The sequence below is a fragment of the Augochlora pura genome, chromosome 4 (assembly GCF_028453695.1).
Source record: "Augochlora pura isolate Apur16 chromosome 4, APUR_v2.2.1, whole genome shotgun sequence".
Classification (NCBI taxonomy): domain Eukaryota; kingdom Metazoa; phylum Arthropoda; class Insecta; order Hymenoptera; family Halictidae; genus Augochlora; species Augochlora pura.
In genome coordinates, this window is record NC_135775.1 from 21,758,526 (window position 1) to 21,779,939 (window position 21,414).

Sequence of the window (21,414 nt, forward strand, 5' to 3'; positions counted from 1 at the left end):
CATTAATTATTCATTTTTCATCAATGATATGAGAAAGTCGACAGATAATTTTATTTCAATTTATATTTGCATTACTAAGATAAAACTCCACAAGCTGCATTACATTCATTATTGCACCTGTAAGATAAAATTACATAATAACTTTTTAGTGAATTTAGGTGCTCGATAAATACCCGTTAAGAAAACATCTTTAATAATAACGAAGATTTAAGTGATCGAAATTATGGGTCCATTTTATAATAAAGCAGGTACTTATCGAGTGATCACTTATTTTGGTAGTTTTCTTTTTTTAAAAAACCGGAAGGATCTATATACTAAAAATTTGATCTGTTTCTCAAATCTTGTAATATTTTATGCTATGTCAACGACAGTTTGAATGTTAAATACGTCGACGCCTAATTTATACAATATACACATAACAGGAACATCTACAACGCAACTTTTTAATAATACTTTTTTATTACAAAGCAAAAAGTATACATAATGTATATAACAGTATATGTATATAACACTTTAGGACGGAATACATTAGGGTATTGGTTAATAATAGCACTGTAAACACAGGTAATAGATATATTAGATCTTCAAATAATAGTATCATATAGTACTTGGCTTATTGCTATTAAATACAATATATTTAAATACATAAAATTAATATAATATAGCGCCGCGTCCTACTTTCGTAAATGCTCGTAAAATGGAATACAATAAGTACTTCAACAGCCTTTTACGTGATTCGTCGTAAAGGACGAGTCTTATTTTATATGATTTCGTGGCTCATAATTCGATGAAATTAACAAAAATTGTTAAGCTGCACTTTAGATGCAGTTTTGTATACCACAATCTAGATAATACAATAAACTTGATCAGACCATTGAATTCCACGCGATTATCGAATTTTTAAAATTTATTGTATTACGCTTATACTCTTTTTTTTACAAAATACTGATACATCAGTTACAAAATACCGTAACCATACAAACAATAAAATTTTATCGTATGATACACTAAATAGCGTAATAGGAATACCGATATAAATTATCAGTTTGTTTTGCCATTAATCATATATATCTGAATATTTCGCAAAAGAGGATTAACAGAAAATAGTTAATCATCTTTTACGAAGTAATCATAATAAACCAATAATAATGTACACAATTTCACACTCTAAAAATCTTTCAACGAACGAATTTTTTGGACACAAGTAAAATGTGAATCAATTGGAATGAATATAAAACTGAAGGATAATAGCTTTCTCCTTCCTTGTTATAATTAAAGGCACTATGGCAAGTATAAAATACTATCTCACAGGAATTGAAATACATCTATTATACTACTTGGGTACCCAAACTTCATTCAGGAATTACATGTAAAGCGCAAAATGTATATAATTCGATATAAAACATACAATTAGGTACAAAATGTGAGAAATATATTTTTATAAAAAAGTATGTTAAAAGTTTGCGTACCCTGGGTTAAATGTCTCTATCGCGTAATAAAAGCACCATACATTACATTTCAATGTATGCATATGATCTAAATACGTGCTAACAGAGTGCAAGGTCACTTAAATCTGTATAACAATCAATCATCTTACTCTACAATAAATGCAGAACACGATTAAAACAACTTGCATGGCAGAGTTCAATAAAAAAATGTTTTGCAATAAAAAATAAAATAACTATTAAAGAAAAGTAACCGCTCTTGCATTTAAATGTTGCTACTATGGTACTAATAAGTACTTTCTTAAACAATATAAATTATGTACAAAGGAAATCTTTGTAATAGAAATAAGCATCTAGTAATTAATCAATTCTTAAAAAATTGCTAGGAATTAAAAATATATAAATCTCTGATATCGATCAGATTCTCGAATAAACTTTTGCACAATATTAAGCGTAAACTAGTCGTCTGCAAAATGTAGTAACATTTGATTGGTCCCGTTTAGACTTCAAAGTGTTTCATTTAACTTTTTCGAACAGGCAGTGCCATACTATTGTCGTACTTACTTGAAGAAAACGAGTATGTAATCCAAGGAAGACGTGATTCAATAAATACCTTGATGATTCAGTACTTCTCACGCGTTCCATTACAGAGATAATACTTCAGAGTTGCGTTGTAATTACAGTCTTCCGGGTAATGATAGTATGCTTAATGGGAGTTTGATCTACAACTGTTGTCTGCGATGGGTCGGCAACTAGCCAGGGACTGATGTCAGAGACAGCAGAATTATCATCCTACAACATAAAAATAATTGTTACACATCAACTTAAAACATAAAAATAACTTATAGTCGTATATTATATTTACAATTTTGTACACAATTTAATTTAAACCAGAGAGGCATTAACAAGTTAACTGCCGAATCACAATCCTGAAACATCTTACAAAATTAAATTAATTTAATGTACAAACTTAAACCCAGATGAACAAGTGTAAGCGGACGGCAGTCAACGTGTTATAAAGTATGCGTACATTTACGAGGGCAGTTCGCATAAACGATAGCATTTTTTCAAATCGGACATTAACAAGTACAATACAGAGAAATCAATTACAACTAAGTCGCAAGCATTTAGAATAAGCCACACCTTATGCATGAGAGTTGTGGTGGTTGTTTGGATCTCTTCAGTCTTCACGACTCGTGCTCCATTTTTCTCGACTTCAGGTTCAACTTTTTTCTCGACAGGAGGTTGCACCTCTTTAAACGGGTTCAGCAGACCCAAGAATGGATTCGAGTCTATGAACGGGTTCGTGTTCGCTTTCTTTTCCTCTTCTGGCTTCACTTCTTCTTCAACACTTTCAGAAACATTGGTAGTAACATCTGTATTATTGTTACTGGTGAACGGATTGAATGGATTCTGGGATTGATTTGAGATCTTGGGGTTCAATTGAGTGGTTTTTTGCTCTATCTGACCCCAACTGTCTAAAGAGAAGTGTGTTACAGTAACATTGTCGTCCAGAGATGGATTCATTGTCGTTGATCCGCTCACAGAAAGAGTTAACTTGTCTCCACCCTAGATAATAATGCAAAAAAAGCAAACAAGTCACAACTAAAGCCTAAAAGCACAGAACATTGGTACAAGTGAATTGTTTAAAGGTACGTATGCGTGTAATGGCACAAGGTATACCCAACAAAAGTATAACATGAACAATATTTCAAACAGGCTTTGAACAAACAACTGCGATTATACTCTACTAAAAAGAATATATTTTTTTAATAATATTCTAATTAAAAGAGCGATCCTCTACAGTGAAAAGTAATCTGGAAAATCGTTTCAATATTTGCCGTGACGATCAATTCAAGAAAATAGTATTTTCTTACCACAGATACAATTGTTGCTGCCTCAGAGTGCTGACTATTCTTAGGAACAACTGCAGGTACATCCGTGGAAGTAATTGAAACTAGATTCGAATTTTTCCCTTGTTCTAGAGATTTTGCTTTCAATATGTTGCATTTTAATGACTCTGGCGGTATGGGAGTGCGAGGTGGCAGCGACGAGGTGCCGCCTACTTGATTATTCGGCACCAGTTGCACTGGATTAGTTATGGTCTCGATGGTTAGACTTGTTTTCACAGGCTCAGACTCTTTCTCTGTGCTAGCAATCGCCGTTTGATTCCTGGCTTCCAAAGGCTGCTGATCTTTGGCAAGTGACTTCAGCAATGAATCTACCAATGGTGATGATGCACCATGCAAGCTGGAATTTGAGGATTTTGTACTGCATTGACTTGGCTGACGTTGTAGGGGCTGCTCCTCAGCTGAAAAGAAGATACATTCTTTCAGACAGTCTATAGAAATTTGATGGCTTTATAACAATGTAGAAATAGTTTCTAGATCTTGTAAGGTATTATTGTACTTTAAAGCTTACCAGCAGGTGGCGAGATTTGTGGCTGTTCCACCTGCTGACGTTGTCTTTCTCTTAAAACATGACTCTGTCTGCGAGCATATCTCTGACTTGGTCGACGCTCAAATTGAACAGTTCTCCGTGCTCGGTTCAATTGAGTCGTCTGGAATTCGGTTTTGCCACTATAACGAAATCTTGAGCCCATTCTAAAGAAATTCTGTCGACCGCTGGCTCCTTTAACTGGGGCTCTCAACCTGAAGAAAGCATGATGTTCCACGGCGCATTTCCATAAATGCTTGCAAGCTTTTTCATTTACTAATCTGAACACAAACGTGTGCTCTTGCTCTCCCCTGCCCTCATCATCTTCCTCTACTACAACTAAGGTCAATTTTTTCTTTTTGAAGTCCAAACGACCAATTTTAGGCCAGAAAAATAAACCTATCTTCTGTGTGCCTTCAAACACTAAAATTCCAGTTGGAGTCAGACCCAAGGAATATTCACAGGCATCTTTGCCAAGGACAGTATGCATGTCCACTCCATACATATCCAGCCATTTAGCTTTGCTCAGATAAGCAGACTCAGCTTGAGCTGGACTTAGGCCAGAACACTTTGCATATTCCTCAAGTATTTCCAGCTCCATCTGTTCTGTTTGACCAGGCACAAAGCGGAACTCTGATACCGTTGCTGCACTGTGTGCAGTAGGATCATAATCACCAAGTTCGGCTAAAAAGGTGGATCATAATGTGATGAAATAAATAGCATAGGCTTACAAACAAATCACTGGCTTAAAATATTTACATTGCAAAGATAGGGCAGCCAACTGAACTGCTACTTGATGAGGACAATGAAGCTTTCCTTCCAACACATCTTGCTTTAGCTGCAGAAAGAACTGATACCTAGTTAATTCTTCACGTAATGTATTAGGCTCTGAGGAATAAAACTTTACTTTCAAGCGTAAAGTATAAGGTGGCCCAACTGTGGAAAATACACATGTTAGTTTCAATACAATATTAGATTCAACGGGCAGGCATTAAATAACTATAATATAAAACTTTGAACCATACTTTTTACTTGTTTTTTTATCGGTTTGGTCGGATCCAACCAATGTTGAACATTATTGCTGTCTGTATACTGAAGTCCAAAATAGTCCTTCTCTATTAAATCCAAACTATAAAATACTTGTTCATATAAGTCACTAGCCAATGCTTTTTTCTGCAATAGAAAAAGACGATCTATTACTTATAATCAGAAATGAACTAAATTAATTTTTTGCATTTTTGGAATCAGTAGTTTGTTGTGACGTTAAATAAAATATCCGACTTACTGATAACTCGATAGGTAGGTCAGTACCATCCAGCAACACGACTCTGCACTGTACAACATTTTTGTTGCTGAGCAGTCGCTGGTTTTTTATTTGCGAGGACGCGGTCTGCCCGCTGACACTGCGCGCTCTTCGCCGTGACAAGAATCGTAGCATTTTATTTGACATAAGTTCGAAGCGCTCGCTATCTCGTTGGATCCGACTCTGTTCTGTACTGCTAATCGCTACATTCCTCGACCCGCGAACATAACTTTTTCGCCGTCCTTATTAACGCCCACCTGTACGCCAGTATGCGAATGCATAAAAACGCGCAAATAACGAAAGTAACCGGATATCACTGATTAAATACACATGCTAACGATAGTTCGTGAGATGCATTGACATCGCGGTTACTTGAGGATTGACTAGCCATAACAAACCGCACGAGATCCACACCTACCCGGAGGACGCATACATTTCGCTTACGGTAAAGCCACGAATATTTTTTCCGTCAGAATCATTTTTCCTATGAAACGGTCGAGACCGATTCTACGGACATCTGGTTCAATTCAATTGAACAGTATCATTGTTTAAGTCTTTCGTGTGGTTGGCAGATGACGGTACTGTTGACTTGGTACAGGTGGTCCCTAGTTCACCGACTTCATCAATTTTGTCGCTATTGTTTTTATTTATTAAAGGAACAATGTTTTAGATCTGGATCTGTGAATGAATTGAAGTCGTATGCCATATAACTCGACATTATAATGACCTAGTTTCTAATTAATTAGCTTTTAACGATTATTCCAGAAAGTAGAAGAAAGGCTCGTATTTTACCTCTGTCATACATTTGTTGTAGGTGGCAGCAGTCATTGAGAATTTGGGAATATTATTGACACGTCAAGTGACACAATACGTGTCAGTTATAGGTAGGTCTATTTACTTTGCATTTTATGTTCTTTTACGCAGATTTAACATCACAGTACGTCTCGTAACAATACATTTTTAATTTAGGTAATCAGTCTTGTTACAATTGTAAATTGCAACCATGAATCGTAGTGGATCAACGAAGACTACGCAGCATAACCTGTCCCCAAAGCATCAGAATGAACAGGATAGCGAATATATGCAACGCGTATGATTTATATTAATTTTAAACTTACTTTTTCCTGTCTGTTCCCATATACTATTTATTTTCCTAACACGTGTGCTAAGTTAAGTTTTCAATTGAAGGAACTATGTATACTTAGTCAAAATTGTGTTGAAAACTTCTAATCAAATATTAAATGGATGAATATATGGGAAAGACAATATTGAAATTTTTGTGTTTTAGTAACATTCCCCGTTTTACTTTAGGAACCAACACTTTACACTGTCAAAGGTATGGCAATCCTCGACAATGACGGCAACAGAATTTTGGCCAAATATTATGACAAAAAAATATTTCCAACAACAAAGGAGCAAAAAGCATTTGAAAAAAACCTTTTCAACAAGACCCATAGAGCAAACGCAGAGATCATTATGCTTGATGGTTTGACTTGTGTTTACAGAAGTAATGTAGACTTGTACTTTTATGTAATGGGTAGCTCTCAGGAGAATGAGGTATATATATTTGTTAAACATCAATCATATTCATTATATATCATGGTTTTATACATAATAATGTTTTTAAAATTTTCTTTCAGCTTATTCTGATGAGTGTCCTAAATTGTTTATATGAGTCAGTTAGTCAAATCTTAAGAAAGAATGTTGAGAAAAGAGCTGTTTTCGACAGCTTGGACATAGTTATGCTGGCAATGGATGAAATCTGTGATGGAGGGTAAATACTGCTCATGAAGTACATAAATCAAATATTACTACTATTTATTAATATGAATTAAAAATGTTTTAGAATTATTTTGGATGCTGATGCATCCAGTGTTGTTCCAAGAGTTGCATTGCGGATAGATGACATTCCATTGGGAGAACAGACAGTTGTACAGGTAACAATTAGTATTAGGTTATAATCTGGATTAATTTAATTTTCTAGTAAAGTTTGTGTCTATTGTTACATAGAAACATTTTCGATTTCTTTATTTTGTGTTCATGCATCTTTCTACATACTTCGCACAGTCTCTGATTGTAAGTTTTTGTGAACCTGAAAGGCAGTGCTGTTAACAATATTTAAGCTACCGTCATATACGTTTGTGAATGCTTTTTCTTTGTTCTAGGTCCTCCAGTCTGCAAAGGAACAACTGAAATGGTCTTTATTAAAATGAGTATTATATACAAAAATTGTATCACACTTATATGTAAAAAATGAATATCTCAAAATGCGAAAATATTAAACTGTTCATTAAATTATATTAAGCCAAAACAATTATTAGTTAAATATAGTCTTTTTTTATTATAAAACAATATAAATAAATTTACAATTGTTTGAAAAAGTTGGTGTATCAAAGTCATTCTATCTTTTTACACTCTAGCGAATCGTTTTCTCCGAAAATTTAAAATCTTTTTTCCTTTAACCTTCTAAAATTAATTTCTTAATAAATCAGGATGATGGAAAAAGTGGTTGCTTATTGAAGCTATTAGCTGTTAGCTAAGCACATACATACTGTGCTGACTGTATAATCAATCAGTCAATTTGGTTGGGTTTTAACCGGGTTAGGTTAAGAAACTTCACTCCATGTGGACTTGTTTTCGTTGAACTCTGAAAACATGTCAGAGCTATTGGCATTGCCGCAAAAAAAATATTACAGGCAACGAGCCCATTCGAATCCCATTGCAGATCACTGTATAGAATAGTATGTGATTAACTTTATAAATAAAATTTCAACTTTATTTTCATGGCCATTGTAATGTCACATTACTACTTATTCAAAATTTAATTTTCAGCCCTGTAAATCCAAATGAAATGGACTGGAGTTGTTTGTATCCACATTATTTCCCAGATGACGAAAGTAAATTAGATGGAAAATGTGGAAATCAGAAACATGTGGAATTTGCTGATGTTGGCTGTGGCTATGGAGGTTTGCTAGGTACGTAGAGGTTTTATTTGATCTATGAAGAAGAATGATTACATATTCATACTAACTGTAGTTAATTTTTTGTAACAGTTACATTATCACCAATGTTTCCTGATAATTTAATTCTTGGTATGGAAATCAGGGTAAAGGTTTCTGACTACGTCACAGATCGTATAGCTGCATTACGATCCCAAAATCCAGGAAAATATCAGAACATAGCTTGTCTGAGAACTAATGCAATGAAATATTTACCAAACTATTTTTATAAAGGGCAGGTACAAATCACTGTATAATTGTGTATAAAAATATTAGATATCACTTGTTTTAATTGCTATTGTATATTATTGCAGCTGAAGAAAATGTTCTTTTTGTACCCAGATCCCCATTTCAAGAAGTCTAAACATAAGTGGAGGATTATAAACAAGACACTCTTGGCAGAGTATGCCTATGTGTTAGCTGTAGGGGTAATATTGTTTTCATCTTATTTAAACACGTTGCAATTAATTCTTTGTTGACTAAACATTATTTTATTCACTAATTATACATATATTAATTTAAAGGCCATTGTGTATACAGTAACAGATGTTCAAGATCTACATGAATGGATAGTACAACATTTTCGTGAACATCCACTGTTCAGTGATGTTTCTGAAAAAGAATACGTAAGTATCTTTGAATATTGACAACAGTCATTACTTGAATGTTAAACAATATACTGTAATAATTACCCATTAATTAATTTCCTACAAAGGCGGAAGATCCTATTGTAGAGAAATTATATGAAAGTACAGAAGAAGGCCAGAAAGTTACAAGGAACAAAGGAGAAAAGTTTTTGGCTGTGTTCAGACGGATTTCAGATCCATGTACAAAGGAAATTAGTTAGTATCAAGTGTAATGTTATACTTAGGTATTTACTATTTAATTTTCCTCTAAAAAGGATACTCTAAATACTCCTTTTGCATGATGATCTATCTCTGGATCAGTATACAAGGGAGCATCTAGAAAATAGCATTTTTACAATTAAAACATGAATATTATTAAAGAACTGATTTTTGAAAACTTGAGATTTCTATGTTGTCACCTTTTTCGTGAGGCTTATGTTTTCTCAATATAGTTTTAATGTAATTATCATGTCTTACATCTTCCTGTGAAATTAAATGAGCCATATCTAAAGAAAATTCTTCATGTAATATGAGAAACAATACCTAAGAGGAAATAGGAATTGGTCGAAATTTCATAAAAACTAGAAAATTTATAAATCAATTTTATTATCATTATGCATACTTCTTCTAATACGGAATTAATAAATGTCATCGGAGGCGGAATAAACGATCTTTTTATTAATCTTCTTCGCTCAGTCAGATTTATCGCAAACTGAGAATAATATAATTTCGTTTTAGGAATTAAACTTTCTTTCATGGTTTTCATAAATCTCCTACCATTGACAATATCCCTAAAAAGTATGAATTTTAATATTTTGTTACAAGGTGTAGCATGTTTAATTTTTATTATTTCACATATTTTAAAATTAAACTAATACTTACCATAGTAAACCTTCCAAAATAAACGTGGCTATATTAAGTTCCTTTTCTTTTCTCGGTATATTGTAATTTTCATTGTCATCGAGAAAAATTGCATCTGATGGTGCACCTTCCAATTCTTCTTTCAAGCTGACTCTTATGCCTTCATCTTCTATGGAGTATATGGTGCAACGAAAACTCAATGTTTTGTGAAATAGATAAGGTTTGTCTAGTATCTTTAGCCATGGTTTCTATGAGAACAATAGTCCCGGTAAGATTATGTATAATATAAAATTTGTTTTAAAATTAATTACTGACTGGAACAGTAAAGCCCTTTTCGGTGATAATAAATTGTCCTTCCAGTTCTTTGCTTAAAAGATCATACTTCAAAACACTCCTTTGATATGCACGTTCCTTACTGGCATTGGTAAATTCGCAAAATATATCAAGGTTGCATCTGCATGGACATCCCCTTGTTAAAAGCTTCAGCTTAAAACTTTTCACGGTGTGAGGACCAATTATTCCTTTAGGAGGAAATACCTCAACATTAAGTATTTCTGATGCATGTTTACTAAATCAGTTTAAACTTTTCAATGAGTTTATAGAAATTAAAAAATAGCTTGATTAATTGTAAGTTTGAAAAGGTACCATTTCCATTCAAAGCCAAGTGCATCATGGTCCAAATTATTTTGTATAAAAATCATTTTAATAATGGCGTTATGCATTGGGAGAGACCACATATCTATGCAATCTATATTGAAATACACAGGAAACTCTAAAATACTGCTGGTACAATAACTCGGTAATGATTTCCCGACAACAGTTGATCTGAGATCACTGGACGACATTCCTTCTAATTTTAGTTTCAGTGTATGATGGCCCAATGTTATGGGAACTATTGCCTTGTGAGGAAAGAACATTCTATATATTATCTTCGTTAATGTTTTAAGTTATGAATTACACATTTTTGTACCTCGAATAAACCAAACATTCTGGGTTGAAATTTGAAAAGCAAAGATACAGCTGATCGTGCTTCTACAATGCCACGCGGCGTTAGACAGGAATATACTTCACAATGATATTGTTCATTGATCTTAGATATATCATCGATGTTCACATCATAAGTTAAATTCTCACTCGTAATATTACGTATCCATTGCGCCTATAATTTTATTTACTTCCACTTCATGCTAATACCAAAGAAATTAATGAAACTAATTTTTACTTTATAGACTGCATCCCTATTTCCAAAATAAACCAGTCCAAATCTTGCGCAAGATTCGTACAGAAAGTTGTATTCCTTCTCCGATTCAGATATACAATCAATTAACATATTTAAAATAATATGACGATTATGTCCAATATTCAAGACCCAAGATAACTCTGATTTCCCGAGAATTGTGTAATAGACATTCATATTGAGTACTGCTTCCGAATACCCCTAAAAAATGTTATATGGTATTAGAAAAACTATTGTTACTACAAACCATATCTAATAAATAAAAGTATAGTACTTTTAATATGCCAGATGGTGGTTTAAGTAAGCAAATTTTCTGATGAAAACATTCGATTTCTTTCTTTTCCAATGCACTCAGTGACTTCTTCAAAACACGTTTGCAGCCACATGGTTGCATTTTAAAGCTCCAAGAAACAGAAAATCTTGAGCAATTCCTTAAAACCAATTTTATACAAACACTTTCATGATTTATAACTACTGGAAAAAATTCTACATTCGATTTCTTTCTTTCCCCCGGCAATATTCTTGCAAGAATTGTATTTAATCTAAAAGAAAAACAATTAGATACGAGTATTTTTTTTCATTTACTTCATCCTACCTATCTATTTCCAAAGCTTTCCACAAAAATGGTTTGCTTACATTCAGTGGAGATTTCTGCTCAATTCCATAAGCGCATACGTTGCATATCTGTTTCATGTAATAAATAATGCTTTAAATCGATAAATTAATATGCGTTTTAAACATTATTTAGCATATAATTAAGAAAAATCTTACTTTTAAAGTGGGCAATATACACATGCAATACACAGTACAGACTCTGATAGGAACTTGATCAGACAAGACAGTATCCACTCTGTAATTCAGTCTGATTAAGTACTGAACAACAAATTGATAATAACCAGGTGTACGTGGTTGAATTGAGATCGTGATTGTTTTGTGATAACCAGAGAAAATAGTTCCTACAGCAGGACGTATCTGAACATCCTGTTCAAGATCTCCAAGTGGCCAATTTAGATAAGTACAGATTAATTTGTAATAAATATTTACTTGACTATGATTATATAAGTTAAATGTCAGTGTATTGGTGGAATTGTATTCCATCTCTTTAAAATTTAATTCGTCAGGATTTGCCTGAAACAGACGGCGAATTTTCAGTTATCATCGTAGAGTTACAAAAAATAATGCATAGAGATTTGATCTTTTTGGAAAGAAATTTTACCACCAAAGATCCCTCTTCGCATCTTCCACGAACTCGAAGAATCACACAATTCTTGACTCCAACAATATTATCATTCTTTAGAACCCATACTAGGCATGTTACATCGACATCGTAATCTACGAATGGTTCTGTCGGTTCGAACGAACATTCTTGTATTAAAATTTCATTCGGTTCAATTTCTCCGCACACTGTTTGCATAGTGATTGTTGGCATTTCATAAAACCTGTATCTATTATATAAATATGTCAATATATGAATAGTGTCAAGTAGTTCAATTTCTCAGACAAGTTCTCATTGATATACTTAATCTTATGTCTCGTGATATTTCGAAATCCGAGTTCCTTAAACTGCTGACATCGCGGAAATGTCACTGCGAAATCTAATACACCGCCGTTCAGGAACATTATATTTGCATACTCTGCGTAGCCCTTGAAGTCGATATAACTTGCATTCTTGGTATTCCCGTTGAAATATATTGTCCATCGCTCTAAATAAATCTGTTCGTCCTCGATTTTCGGCGACATTTCTACCATAAATATTTGAAAATTCCTAAAACGTATAATGAAAATAAAGTGAACAGTTAAAATTGAAATATTGTGTTACACTGCATCAGCGATTTAATTCATGTGCAGGCGGTGTAATGATTATGAGAAATAATGACCGGCCCCTCGGCTAAATCATAGCAGCGTGACAGCGGTCTGACATAATTGATTGAAATCTATACCGTGTTCTGCCGATCCTATCGCAAACAAAGCCTATATTATGAACAAATAATATGATGTAATCATCGTACTCGTGAATCAAGCCGAGCATTGGCTTTACAGTGAAACGACAGTTCGGTGGTGGAACAAATTGAAACATCAGGGGTAAATGACCGAACTTTCTGAGCAGGAACGTCGTGTAGACCGGATGTGGAGGTACACATGGCGGCATTATTACAGTTTGAGGTATTTCGTATTGCGGAATCCATCCGTTCGATGTAGCAGGAAACGAATGACCTACAAATAGTATAAATTACTAGAATATTAAAATAAGACGCCTAATGCAGCGAAATTGTAACTTGGTCTTTAATTAAATTTAATCTGAAATAATCCAACCTATTACTGTAATCATTATGACGGACGGAAATACAATATTCTCCGTGTGTTTTGTGAAAATGGAAGCGACGATCTCGCGTTCAAATAAATTGTTGCTTGCGTTTGGATTGAAAGAAAGTTCAAATAATGCTGAATGGTTCCCTCTCACATACTGTTGTCTTGGCTTCACGTTAAAAACGTTACTATCATCTGTACCAATATTAAATCAAAAACTATCAAAAAGAAGTCAGTAAATTATACTACTCCTGTTATTGAGATATTATCACCTTTCTCCCAAACGATTAATAAATCAGATGAACTGTGATTTGTAAGGCACACTGCTTGTGGAATCTTGTGACTGATACTTTCAGTTTCAAATTCAGTGTAGCCGAAATTAAAGCAATTTTTTGATAAAGACACGGAAGGCAAGTCGCTGATTGTGTCCACGCAATCGTTTATAAATCCTGCAAAGCCATTTGTCTCTCTCGGAGGAAAATTAAAATAACTTAGATCCTCCTTCTTGAAAGACGTACTACGGTATCCGTATAGATCTATGACGATCGGCTCCTGATTTCAAAAAGAATTTGTTATTTACATTAATTAATTCCGGATCTCTGAACTGATTAATTTACCTGATGCAGGATTAAGATAAACAAACGGTAACTATAAATCCCGTCCCCCGACGAAGTGAACGTAATCGTCACGTATTTGTAGGAACGAGGATGGATGCAGCCGTATTTCTTATCCAATTTAAATGGTTTGTAATTATCGTCTATAGCGAACATGAAAAGAGCCGATGCCCTTGAATTATTTATAAGCTTGATCCGCCATTTTGGTTCAGGATTCTTGTCGGTACTTATCAGGACGATTCTCGACGTTGAACAAGTCACGTGCGGGCCTAAAAAAATCGTTTAATATGAAAAACGAAAGGAGATGATTGCATTATTGCACAGGGTGAGCAACAAAAAATTACTGCATACAAGATCATTTGCAGCAGTTTCTAAGAAAATTACTGTTAAATAAATTAAATTAAAACAATGTTAATTACGTATCGTAGATTCGTTGAGTCATTAAATTCATCTCGACAGTGATCAAATTTATAATATGTTATTTAAGAAGAGCAAATGTCCTTCTATCTTGGAATCTCAGCAAATATTTGTTGTAACTATTATAATTTGAAAAATGCTCGTGAATTGAAGTTTTATCGGCCCACCCTGTACACGTAATTAAATTCAATATTCCATTATGCGCACCGATGCAAGACCCACGGGTAATTATTTTTGAGCAAGTTCCGACAGAGTCTGTGATGGTAAAATAATCCACGTTTACCGAGGATACAACGTACGGTTTGTAATGTATTTCACATACAAATTTTTCTTTCGGCGCCAGCACCCAAGTATAATAACGTAAATGAAAAACATGGTCCAGAGGATTCGTGAGTGGATCTCGTTGAGCTTGATAGGTCAATTCATACTGTAATAAATTTTACAAACATGTGTTTCTTAATATTTAAGTAATTTCCGTTTTGAAACTGTTCCTTTATCTGTTTGATCTTAAGTTACCGCTAATGTGAGAACCGGATATTTACTTACGCAGGACTCGTTCCATAAATCTATAGTTTTTACCGCTGTTTTACCGACTTCTATCTCCTCGAAATTTAACCGGATCGTCGTTACGCTATTCCCAGTATTTTCATACATTCTTCAGCGACCTTGTCCACGTTATGAATAAAAATGATTTTCTCGTCTCGCCGTGTATCTATGTATGTATTTTCGTTTTGAAAACGCGGATAGCCACAGGGATCGTCGATCTCAGGAATCGTTCTCTTTCTCTCTCCTTCTCTCGGACACGAGAGACGCATTCGTTTTGTTTTGATACGTGGATGACGTATCCTCGAAGACGGTGAATCGAACCTGAACTATTCCGCGAAAATTACCTACGTCTTCCGATTTTTCACTCAGTCTCTCTACTAGTGCCGCGGCGAATCGCCGAGAAATTAATCACGGTCACAATTATTCGTTAATCAACGGTGACGTTAACCGTATCCTTTATGGCTTTCTGACAGTTCCTGCGAAAATGGCTCGATGGGACGTTTTATATCTTTTATGTTTGTTGCTCCTTGCAAACAATTACGTAAACTACAGCTCGTGCACATATTATGGTGGTCACTACGATAAATGTGAGTTCTTTATATTGAATGGGATTGATCTTTCCCATAAGTTTCGGAATATTTCATGTATAACCTCTTCTACCTTCAGATGGTCTGGAATCAGAAAAAATTTGTCACAAACTCGGCATAAAGTCAACCATAGAGATTGGCGAACTAGCTGCAGTGGTCTTGCCTAAGCACATGTTTGAACGTTGGGAGGTTCTCCATGATGTTCATTGCAAATTTGTTGTTAAGGCATCCAAGGGGAATGGTCTGTTTGGTGTTATACAAAAACTGTCATTCAGAAAGAATGAGACACAGTGCTTAGATTATGTGCAGGTAAGATATTTTTATCTCATTCAGTAGTTTCTATTCAATATTGTTTATGTGTATTATAATAATTGTAACTAAAAACCACTGGTTTAGTTGATATTATTAACCAAAAAAAATGATTGAAATTCAATGTTTTAGTTTAAAAGGAGGGATGACCATCGAACAGAAAGATTCTGTGGCACATTGGATCGTGGTAGAACTAAGTATTACCCTGTTCCTGAACCTGAACATAGCATGTACTCGGCTGAGCCTGCACTGACAGCAAGGACTTTTGCTGAATATGATCCAAGCGGACGCAAGTCTGGAGGAGAACTGGAGACTGAAATATTTATCTCCAAAAACAAGTTACAAGATGAAGAATTTCTTGCACTCAGCATTGTTTATACTCCATATAGAAGTATATTCAATTTGTCTTGATACTTATTGCAATTATAATTAGATTGTTCTATCATTACGTTATACTTTAATAGGCTATGCATTATTTAATTAACATTCATTGTTTGCAGGCTGTAACAACTCAGATCCAGCCAAATACACATCAATTGGTATGAACACCTGTTTGAGAAATGACTTTTTCTGTGATGGGATTTATAATTGTGCACCAAATATATGTTCAGATGAGGACAAGTGTCCGACTAATGCCAATGAATTTATTAGTACTGGTACTGGTACTAAAGTAACCGTGGGTGCAGTGACTACAATGATCTTGTGTTTTATTATATTCATTATGGGTTTATGGATATGCAAGAGATCACAGAAGCTATGTTGGTCTCTGGATTATTCTGATCCAACGGTATGCTCATCGAGACCCGGTCCACTGCCACATGAAACTTTAGGAACTGTAAACCCACCAGTACCCACAGCACCAATGTTGGAAGTCGCTGTGTCGTCGACGGTCGCCGACAAGGATCTGCCGCCAAGTTACGATTCCTTGTTCCCAGAACAAAGTAACACTGTTAGATCATAATAACAACGCAATCGTAAGTTATTAAATATAAGTAATAACTATTGACAGCTTATTATCTAATGTTTTAATTAGATACTGCTGTGCACAGTGCAGTCTTCATATGTATATGGTATGAATGAGTGCCTTTCTGAATGAAAATGATTACAGTTACGTACACAAACATCGATAAGAACAGAACTATTAGAAATTTCATCTTTTTTTTTTTAGTGTTTTATACTTAGAACTTTTCTATATCGTTTCTATTTAAAACTTACTGTTTTTTATCGCCCCAGTAATAAATACTCTTTTGCCATAGATAAGAAAATACACGTATACAATAACGGCTGTACACGTGAGTTAACACGATTGTGATCATTCCATTTACTACAACGAACTAGGTGAAAAAAAAGACTTCTCGATCGCAATTAGTAAGCCTCATTTCTATATGTTAGAAAACGTACAGTATTTAATAAATGTAATATTTATACGAAATTGTTTCGAAAGCGTGTCAAATTACGTGCGACTTCTCATTGTAAGTAACTGAATTAAAACATCATTTAATATTGGTACTCTACATTAGGATAATCTACGCAACTATTATATCCCTATATCGACATGTGTATTTATTATTACGCAAAACGGTAGGACTACGTATTTTACGAACACCGAATAGTTTATACATATGTAAGATATTTATAATGTTTTTATACATGTACGAAGTATAAAAATTTTATAGTATTATACAACCTTTACGAACATGTGAATATCTAAAAAATTTATTTGTTAGGAATCTCTTTATACACGTATACACGGCAAATTTATGTAAATATTAAATTTGTAATAAAAACCTTAAAAAATTATTAATATTCATTCAGCTTCTATTCTTGCGAGTTTACACCATCCGATTTTTCTGGTTTGATATGTTCTTGTAACCATAAACATGCATTGATAATGTTATCAATTTCCACGGGTCCTGTAGCTAGAGGATGATTGTCCTCGTAAAGAAGCATTCTGCAAAGAAATTAAATTCGAAATTATGCATTTCTCGAAATAATATAACAAATTCAGACAGTTTTAAAGACATAAAAAACGTAGCATAAATTCTTAGAGCTCACTTGGTTTTAACGTTATTTGCTTTGAGCCGCTGATACCACAGCTTTCCTTGAGATGGTGGCACTCGTAAATCGTTTGAGCCTATGCACAATAAAGTTGGCGCTTTGACCTTGCCAACATGAATGATTGGAGAACACTTGAACATTTTTACAACCATTTCAACTTGGGCTTCTTCTGGTAACAGCTTGCTTTCGTCGAAATGATAATTTGCCTCTGCAGCACACCTAGAATGATTAATAAAAACAAAATTGTGGATCCTATGCAATAGACATTGTACACGATGTTCCGTATTTTTCCATTAAAGCATCGTTATAGTTATGCGTTAGTCACTCATTGTTTCTTAAAATATCTTGTTCTACATTTGCGCTTACACATCGTGATGGTACTTAATTTTCTCTTCCTTAGTCAAAGCATTGCGACTGCAATATAATTGAGACAATTCAGAGCTATGAACGATCTTTAAAAAATACTTTAATGTTTTACCAGTCTGGGATGTCTGATATCGTAAACATAGCGGCGATGTCGATTACTGGGTTCCTCGCGACGACAACTTTGTACAGGTCCTATAAATATAATTATTACGTTATAAACATTAAACACATTGAGTTGCATAGCGCATTAACTTACTGGATATTGTCCGCTCAAATGCGTGACTAAAAATCCACCGTGTGATCCACCGGTGATTCCTACTTGATCCGGATTCAACCATGGATATCTTTTCAAAGCATCTTTTGTGGCAGTTACGCAATCTTGTACATCAACGTTTCCAACTTTTCCTTGAAGGTACTCGACATTCTTAGAACCCATTCCTCCTGAGCCACGGTAGTTAACTTGCACAACGGCAAAACCTTGAACGTAATCATAATTATTTAATTATCATAAATAAAGAGAAATGTAGTTTGTAGTATTTACCTGACAATACAAACAGGGAATAATCCAGCACGAATTGGTTTGCATAATTCATATGAGGCCCGCCATGCAGTGCAATGATTAATGGCACAGACTTGTTATCCCCACCCTTTGGTCCAAAGTAAATGTAATTGAAGTGTTCTACGATTTTTAAAAAGTTTAGCATAGGTAGATGAATTGGTATACATGAATTGAAGTATTTTAGCTACTCACTAACGTCGTCGTTGTTATCGTAATCATAATCACAGAAGTTGTACATTAAGTTCTCCGAACCAGGAATAGTTGTAGAAGTGGTAATTTTACTTGTTGTAATGTTACCATTACTAAGTGCCTCTGAGTTAAATCTTCCAACTACAAGGGAAGTAGGATCTAAAAGAGATGTTTGCAGAAATGCGATAACGTCGTTCTTCACATCCAAAATAGTTAGGCTGCTTTTATCATTCTGGATCTCGATAACGGCTTTCGCTTCTGCAAATAAAATATTTCTTCATCAGTACTGTATTCAACGAAAATTCGAGATAGATTAAATGAATCTATCTCACTTACTTGTATCAACGATATATGAGCGTATATTATTTTCTTGAGGTGTACTTAAAAATATATATTCTGAATCGTTGCTCCAACATCGGCGTGGTAGCCGACCGTATAAACCATGGAATTGTTTAGAATTTTTAATAGCTATGCTACTAGGTACGACATCTACAAGTATATTGACCTAGACAAAAATAAGTTTGTATAAAAAGAACGCATATATTATAGCAATTAATATACACGAACCTTTTGTTTTTCCGACTCAATGTCTAAATGCATTAGCCTGTGAACATTGTGATGTGCACCACCAGCTTCTCTTTCCAACCAAATTAAATTCTTCCCATTAGGGCTGAGCCTAGGACAACGAACAGCACATCCATCACTAGAAAGTTTTTCTAAAAGATATATGCACATTTATTGTATTTGAAATTAGAAATCTATATATTACATTTATAACAAAATAACTCTTACTAAATTCTCCATTTTTCCACAAAAATATCCAAGACAGTCTATTGGTACATGCAATAAGACCTAAATGCCTTGGTTCATGTTTCCATGCTACTCCAATTATTCCCTGATTATCATTCATCCATAATACTTGACCCGGTGATAGTTCTTCAGGTATATTTGAGAGGGTTGATATTGTGTCTGCTGTAGTATCAAGAACTGCAACCACTGGTTTATGTTTACCTACTAATTGTTCTCCCCAATGAGCTTTATACAAATACTCATTACCCTATTCCAAATATTTGATCATAATTAACATAAAACATTTCAATAATAGATTCACATTATGGAAATTAAAATATCTTAAATATCTTACCATAGATTCTTCGGTTTCCTCTTTCTTATCCTTATCTTCTGAACTAAGTGATTTTTGTTTATAAAATGGTTTTGATTTTGGAAGTTTCTTTTCTGCTATGTACAGAATTTTTGTTTTATCTGGTGACCACTCGAATGAAGAAAATTCAGCTATAGACAAAAAGAACAGATATAATTTCTTGTGTGTTAATTATTAGGAGACTAATGTTAAATATGCAAAATTTAATTACAGTCTGTGTACACATCTCCATGAACATCTAAAACAGCTAAATCATAATTCTTTACAAGCTTGTGTTTATCCCAGACTTCAATGAATTGTTTAGTAGTATTATCAACTGTAGCTTGTCTTAATACTGCTCTACGCTGTTCATCTTCAGTAGATACAGATAAAAGTCTAAAATGAATACACTATGTAAAAAAAAACACATTTTGTGAGCATAGTACATTTTAAAAGCATAACGTACTCTGTTGTAACATCAATAGGAAAACTTTCAGATAGTAGTTGTAATTTTGAATCCAAAATATAATTTTGGCAAAACTTTTGATTCATCCTTCTTTCCAAGTTCCTTTGCGACCATCCACCCAAAATTGATATTTCATTCTCTTTAACTTGAAGAATCCTTGCACTACTTAAGGATGGATTTCGTGCTAATACTCTGTACAAATTAACAATCTTTTCTACCTATAAATATTAATGCTCGTATTAATTATATACCGATAAAATTATTGCAAGATATTGTATAATTTTATCGTAAAAAAAATATTCGTAAAATTTATCTTAACGTATCAATTACCTGAGACGATGCCATTTTGAGGAGAGATGTTTACTCCACGAACTCGGTTATCAAAATGCAATGAATGTGCTGTAAAAATGATTTCGATAAGATCTCGATAAGAGCAGATCATAGATAGGGTGTGCAAATATGTAATAAATAATGTTCAAAATCAGAGTTTGTTACACTGTCATGAACTGCTAATAGTGTTTCAGAAATTCAGAAAACGTCGCAAAAAACTAGCAGGCTTCTATAAAAAGAGGTAAAAAATTGTTTTGAAACTTGAAGGTTACTTTTTGCAGTTACTCTAGGATATTAAAGTCTTCATTTATATTTATTGGAGTGGAGACTTAAATTTCATATCAATTATTTATGAAATAAAATAAAAGTTGTAAATAATAAATTCTGCTTCGGATATATAATTTCCAAGTATAGAATACCAATTTTACAGTCAGTGTTAAAGATGTATCAAAATAATGATGTACAATGCACAATTCTTTTTCTTTTCATCTAAAACTATTGCACTATCTAATTGTAAATTTAACGTTTAACTCTATCTCAATACATTTGTTTGATAGACCATGATAATGACTAAATAAAAAAATGTTCTTTTCAGGATTTGAAATTTGTAATTGTTAG

At 33.8% G+C, this 21,414-nt stretch overlaps 6 protein-coding genes across 13 annotated transcripts; 3 read left to right on the forward strand and 3 right to left on the reverse strand.

Annotated features, from left to right (window-relative positions):
- Positions 1-35: 35 nt before the first annotated feature.
- On the reverse strand, positions 36-5,331 carry Yrt (erythrocyte membrane protein band 4.1-like yurt). Of its 3 annotated transcripts, XM_078179512.1 has the most exons (8): positions 5,167-5,331; positions 4,907-5,054; positions 4,641-4,817; positions 3,867-4,565; positions 3,323-3,756; positions 2,589-3,014; positions 2,059-2,237; positions 36-117 (listed from the first exon to the last, which is right to left on the reverse strand). In XM_078179512.1, exons 1-7 carry the CDS (start codon positions 5,329-5,331, stop codon positions 2,106-2,108), a joined length of 2,181 nt encoding a protein of 726 aa, XP_078035638.1. In that variant the 3' UTR covers positions 36-117; positions 2,059-2,105. The 3 variants fall into 3 exon arrangements, with proteins under 3 accessions (XP_078035638.1, XP_078035637.1, XP_078035639.1); XM_078179511.1 differs by lacking the exon at positions 36-117 and having other exon boundaries at positions 603-2,237; XM_078179513.1 differs by lacking the exons at positions 36-117; positions 2,589-3,014 and having other exon boundaries at positions 603-2,237.
- A 200-nt stretch (positions 5,332-5,531) lies between these two features.
- Positions 5,532-7,559, forward strand: Zetacop (COPI coat complex subunit zeta). Of its 2 annotated transcripts, XM_078179515.1 has the most exons (7): positions 5,532-5,629; positions 5,999-6,068; positions 6,154-6,274; positions 6,496-6,741; positions 6,825-6,958; positions 7,031-7,121; positions 7,350-7,559. In XM_078179515.1, exons 3-7 carry the CDS (start codon positions 6,188-6,190, stop codon positions 7,395-7,397), a joined length of 606 nt encoding a protein of 201 aa, XP_078035641.1. In that variant the 5' UTR covers positions 5,532-5,629; positions 5,999-6,068; positions 6,154-6,187; the 3' UTR covers positions 7,398-7,559. The 2 variants fall into 2 exon arrangements, with proteins under 2 accessions (XP_078035641.1, XP_078035640.1); XM_078179514.1 differs by lacking the exon at positions 5,532-5,629 and having other exon boundaries at positions 5,874-6,068.
- Positions 7,560-7,786: 227 nt separating this feature from the next.
- Positions 7,787-9,575, forward strand: LOC144469581 (tRNA (guanine-N(7)-)-methyltransferase). The gene is made up of 6 exons (XM_078180019.1): positions 7,787-7,925; positions 8,017-8,159; positions 8,238-8,422; positions 8,498-8,611; positions 8,708-8,809; positions 8,899-9,575. Exons 1-6 carry the CDS (start codon positions 7,840-7,842, stop codon positions 9,028-9,030), a joined length of 762 nt encoding a protein of 253 aa, XP_078036145.1. The 5' UTR covers positions 7,787-7,839; the 3' UTR covers positions 9,031-9,575.
- LOC144468465 (cilia- and flagella-associated protein 65) lies at positions 9,066-14,913 on the reverse strand. Its single transcript, XM_078177940.1, has 19 exons — positions 14,792-14,913; positions 14,453-14,672; positions 13,832-14,097; positions 13,487-13,766; positions 13,221-13,409; positions 12,917-13,121; positions 12,427-12,672; positions 12,124-12,352; positions 11,679-12,035; positions 11,503-11,591; positions 11,182-11,449; positions 10,893-11,108; positions 10,641-10,829; positions 10,316-10,569; positions 9,986-10,238; positions 9,692-9,918; positions 9,432-9,600; positions 9,229-9,352; positions 9,066-9,145 (listed from the first exon to the last, which is right to left on the reverse strand). Exons 1-19 carry the CDS (start codon positions 14,897-14,899, stop codon positions 9,066-9,068), a joined length of 3,969 nt encoding a protein of 1,322 aa, XP_078034066.1. The 5' UTR covers positions 14,900-14,913.
- Positions 14,914-15,243: 330 nt separating this feature from the next.
- LOC144469580 (uncharacterized) lies at positions 15,244-17,256 on the forward strand. Its single transcript, XM_078180018.1, has 5 exons — positions 15,244-15,378; positions 15,458-15,687; positions 15,820-16,078; positions 16,188-16,661; positions 16,944-17,256. Exons 1-4 carry the CDS (start codon positions 15,276-15,278, stop codon positions 16,646-16,648), a joined length of 1,053 nt encoding a protein of 350 aa, XP_078036144.1. The 5' UTR covers positions 15,244-15,275; the 3' UTR covers positions 16,649-16,661; positions 16,944-17,256.
- On the reverse strand, positions 16,463-21,377 carry LOC144469578 (acylamino-acid-releasing enzyme). 5 transcript variants are annotated; one of them, XM_078180014.1, is made up of 16 exons: positions 21,216-21,377; positions 20,797-20,865; positions 20,467-20,684; positions 20,233-20,396; positions 20,004-20,152; positions 19,652-19,916; positions 19,427-19,575; positions 19,196-19,364; positions 18,863-19,117; positions 18,653-18,790; positions 18,368-18,588; positions 18,224-18,303; positions 18,112-18,159; positions 17,743-17,964; positions 17,476-17,638; positions 16,463-16,611 (listed from the first exon to the last, which is right to left on the reverse strand). In XM_078180014.1, the coding sequence occupies exons 2-15, from the start codon at positions 20,809-20,811 to the stop codon at positions 17,506-17,508; spliced, it is 2,226 nt and encodes a 741-aa protein (XP_078036140.1). In that variant the 5' UTR covers positions 20,812-20,865; positions 21,216-21,377; the 3' UTR covers positions 16,463-16,611; positions 17,476-17,505. The 5 variants fall into 5 exon arrangements, with proteins under 5 accessions (XP_078036140.1, XP_078036139.1, XP_078036142.1 ...); XM_078180013.1 differs by lacking the exon at positions 16,463-16,611 and having other exon boundaries at positions 17,388-17,638; XM_078180016.1 differs by lacking the exon at positions 16,463-16,611 and having other exon boundaries at positions 17,388-17,638; positions 21,225-21,373.
- Between the last annotated feature and the right edge of the window lie 37 nt (positions 21,378-21,414).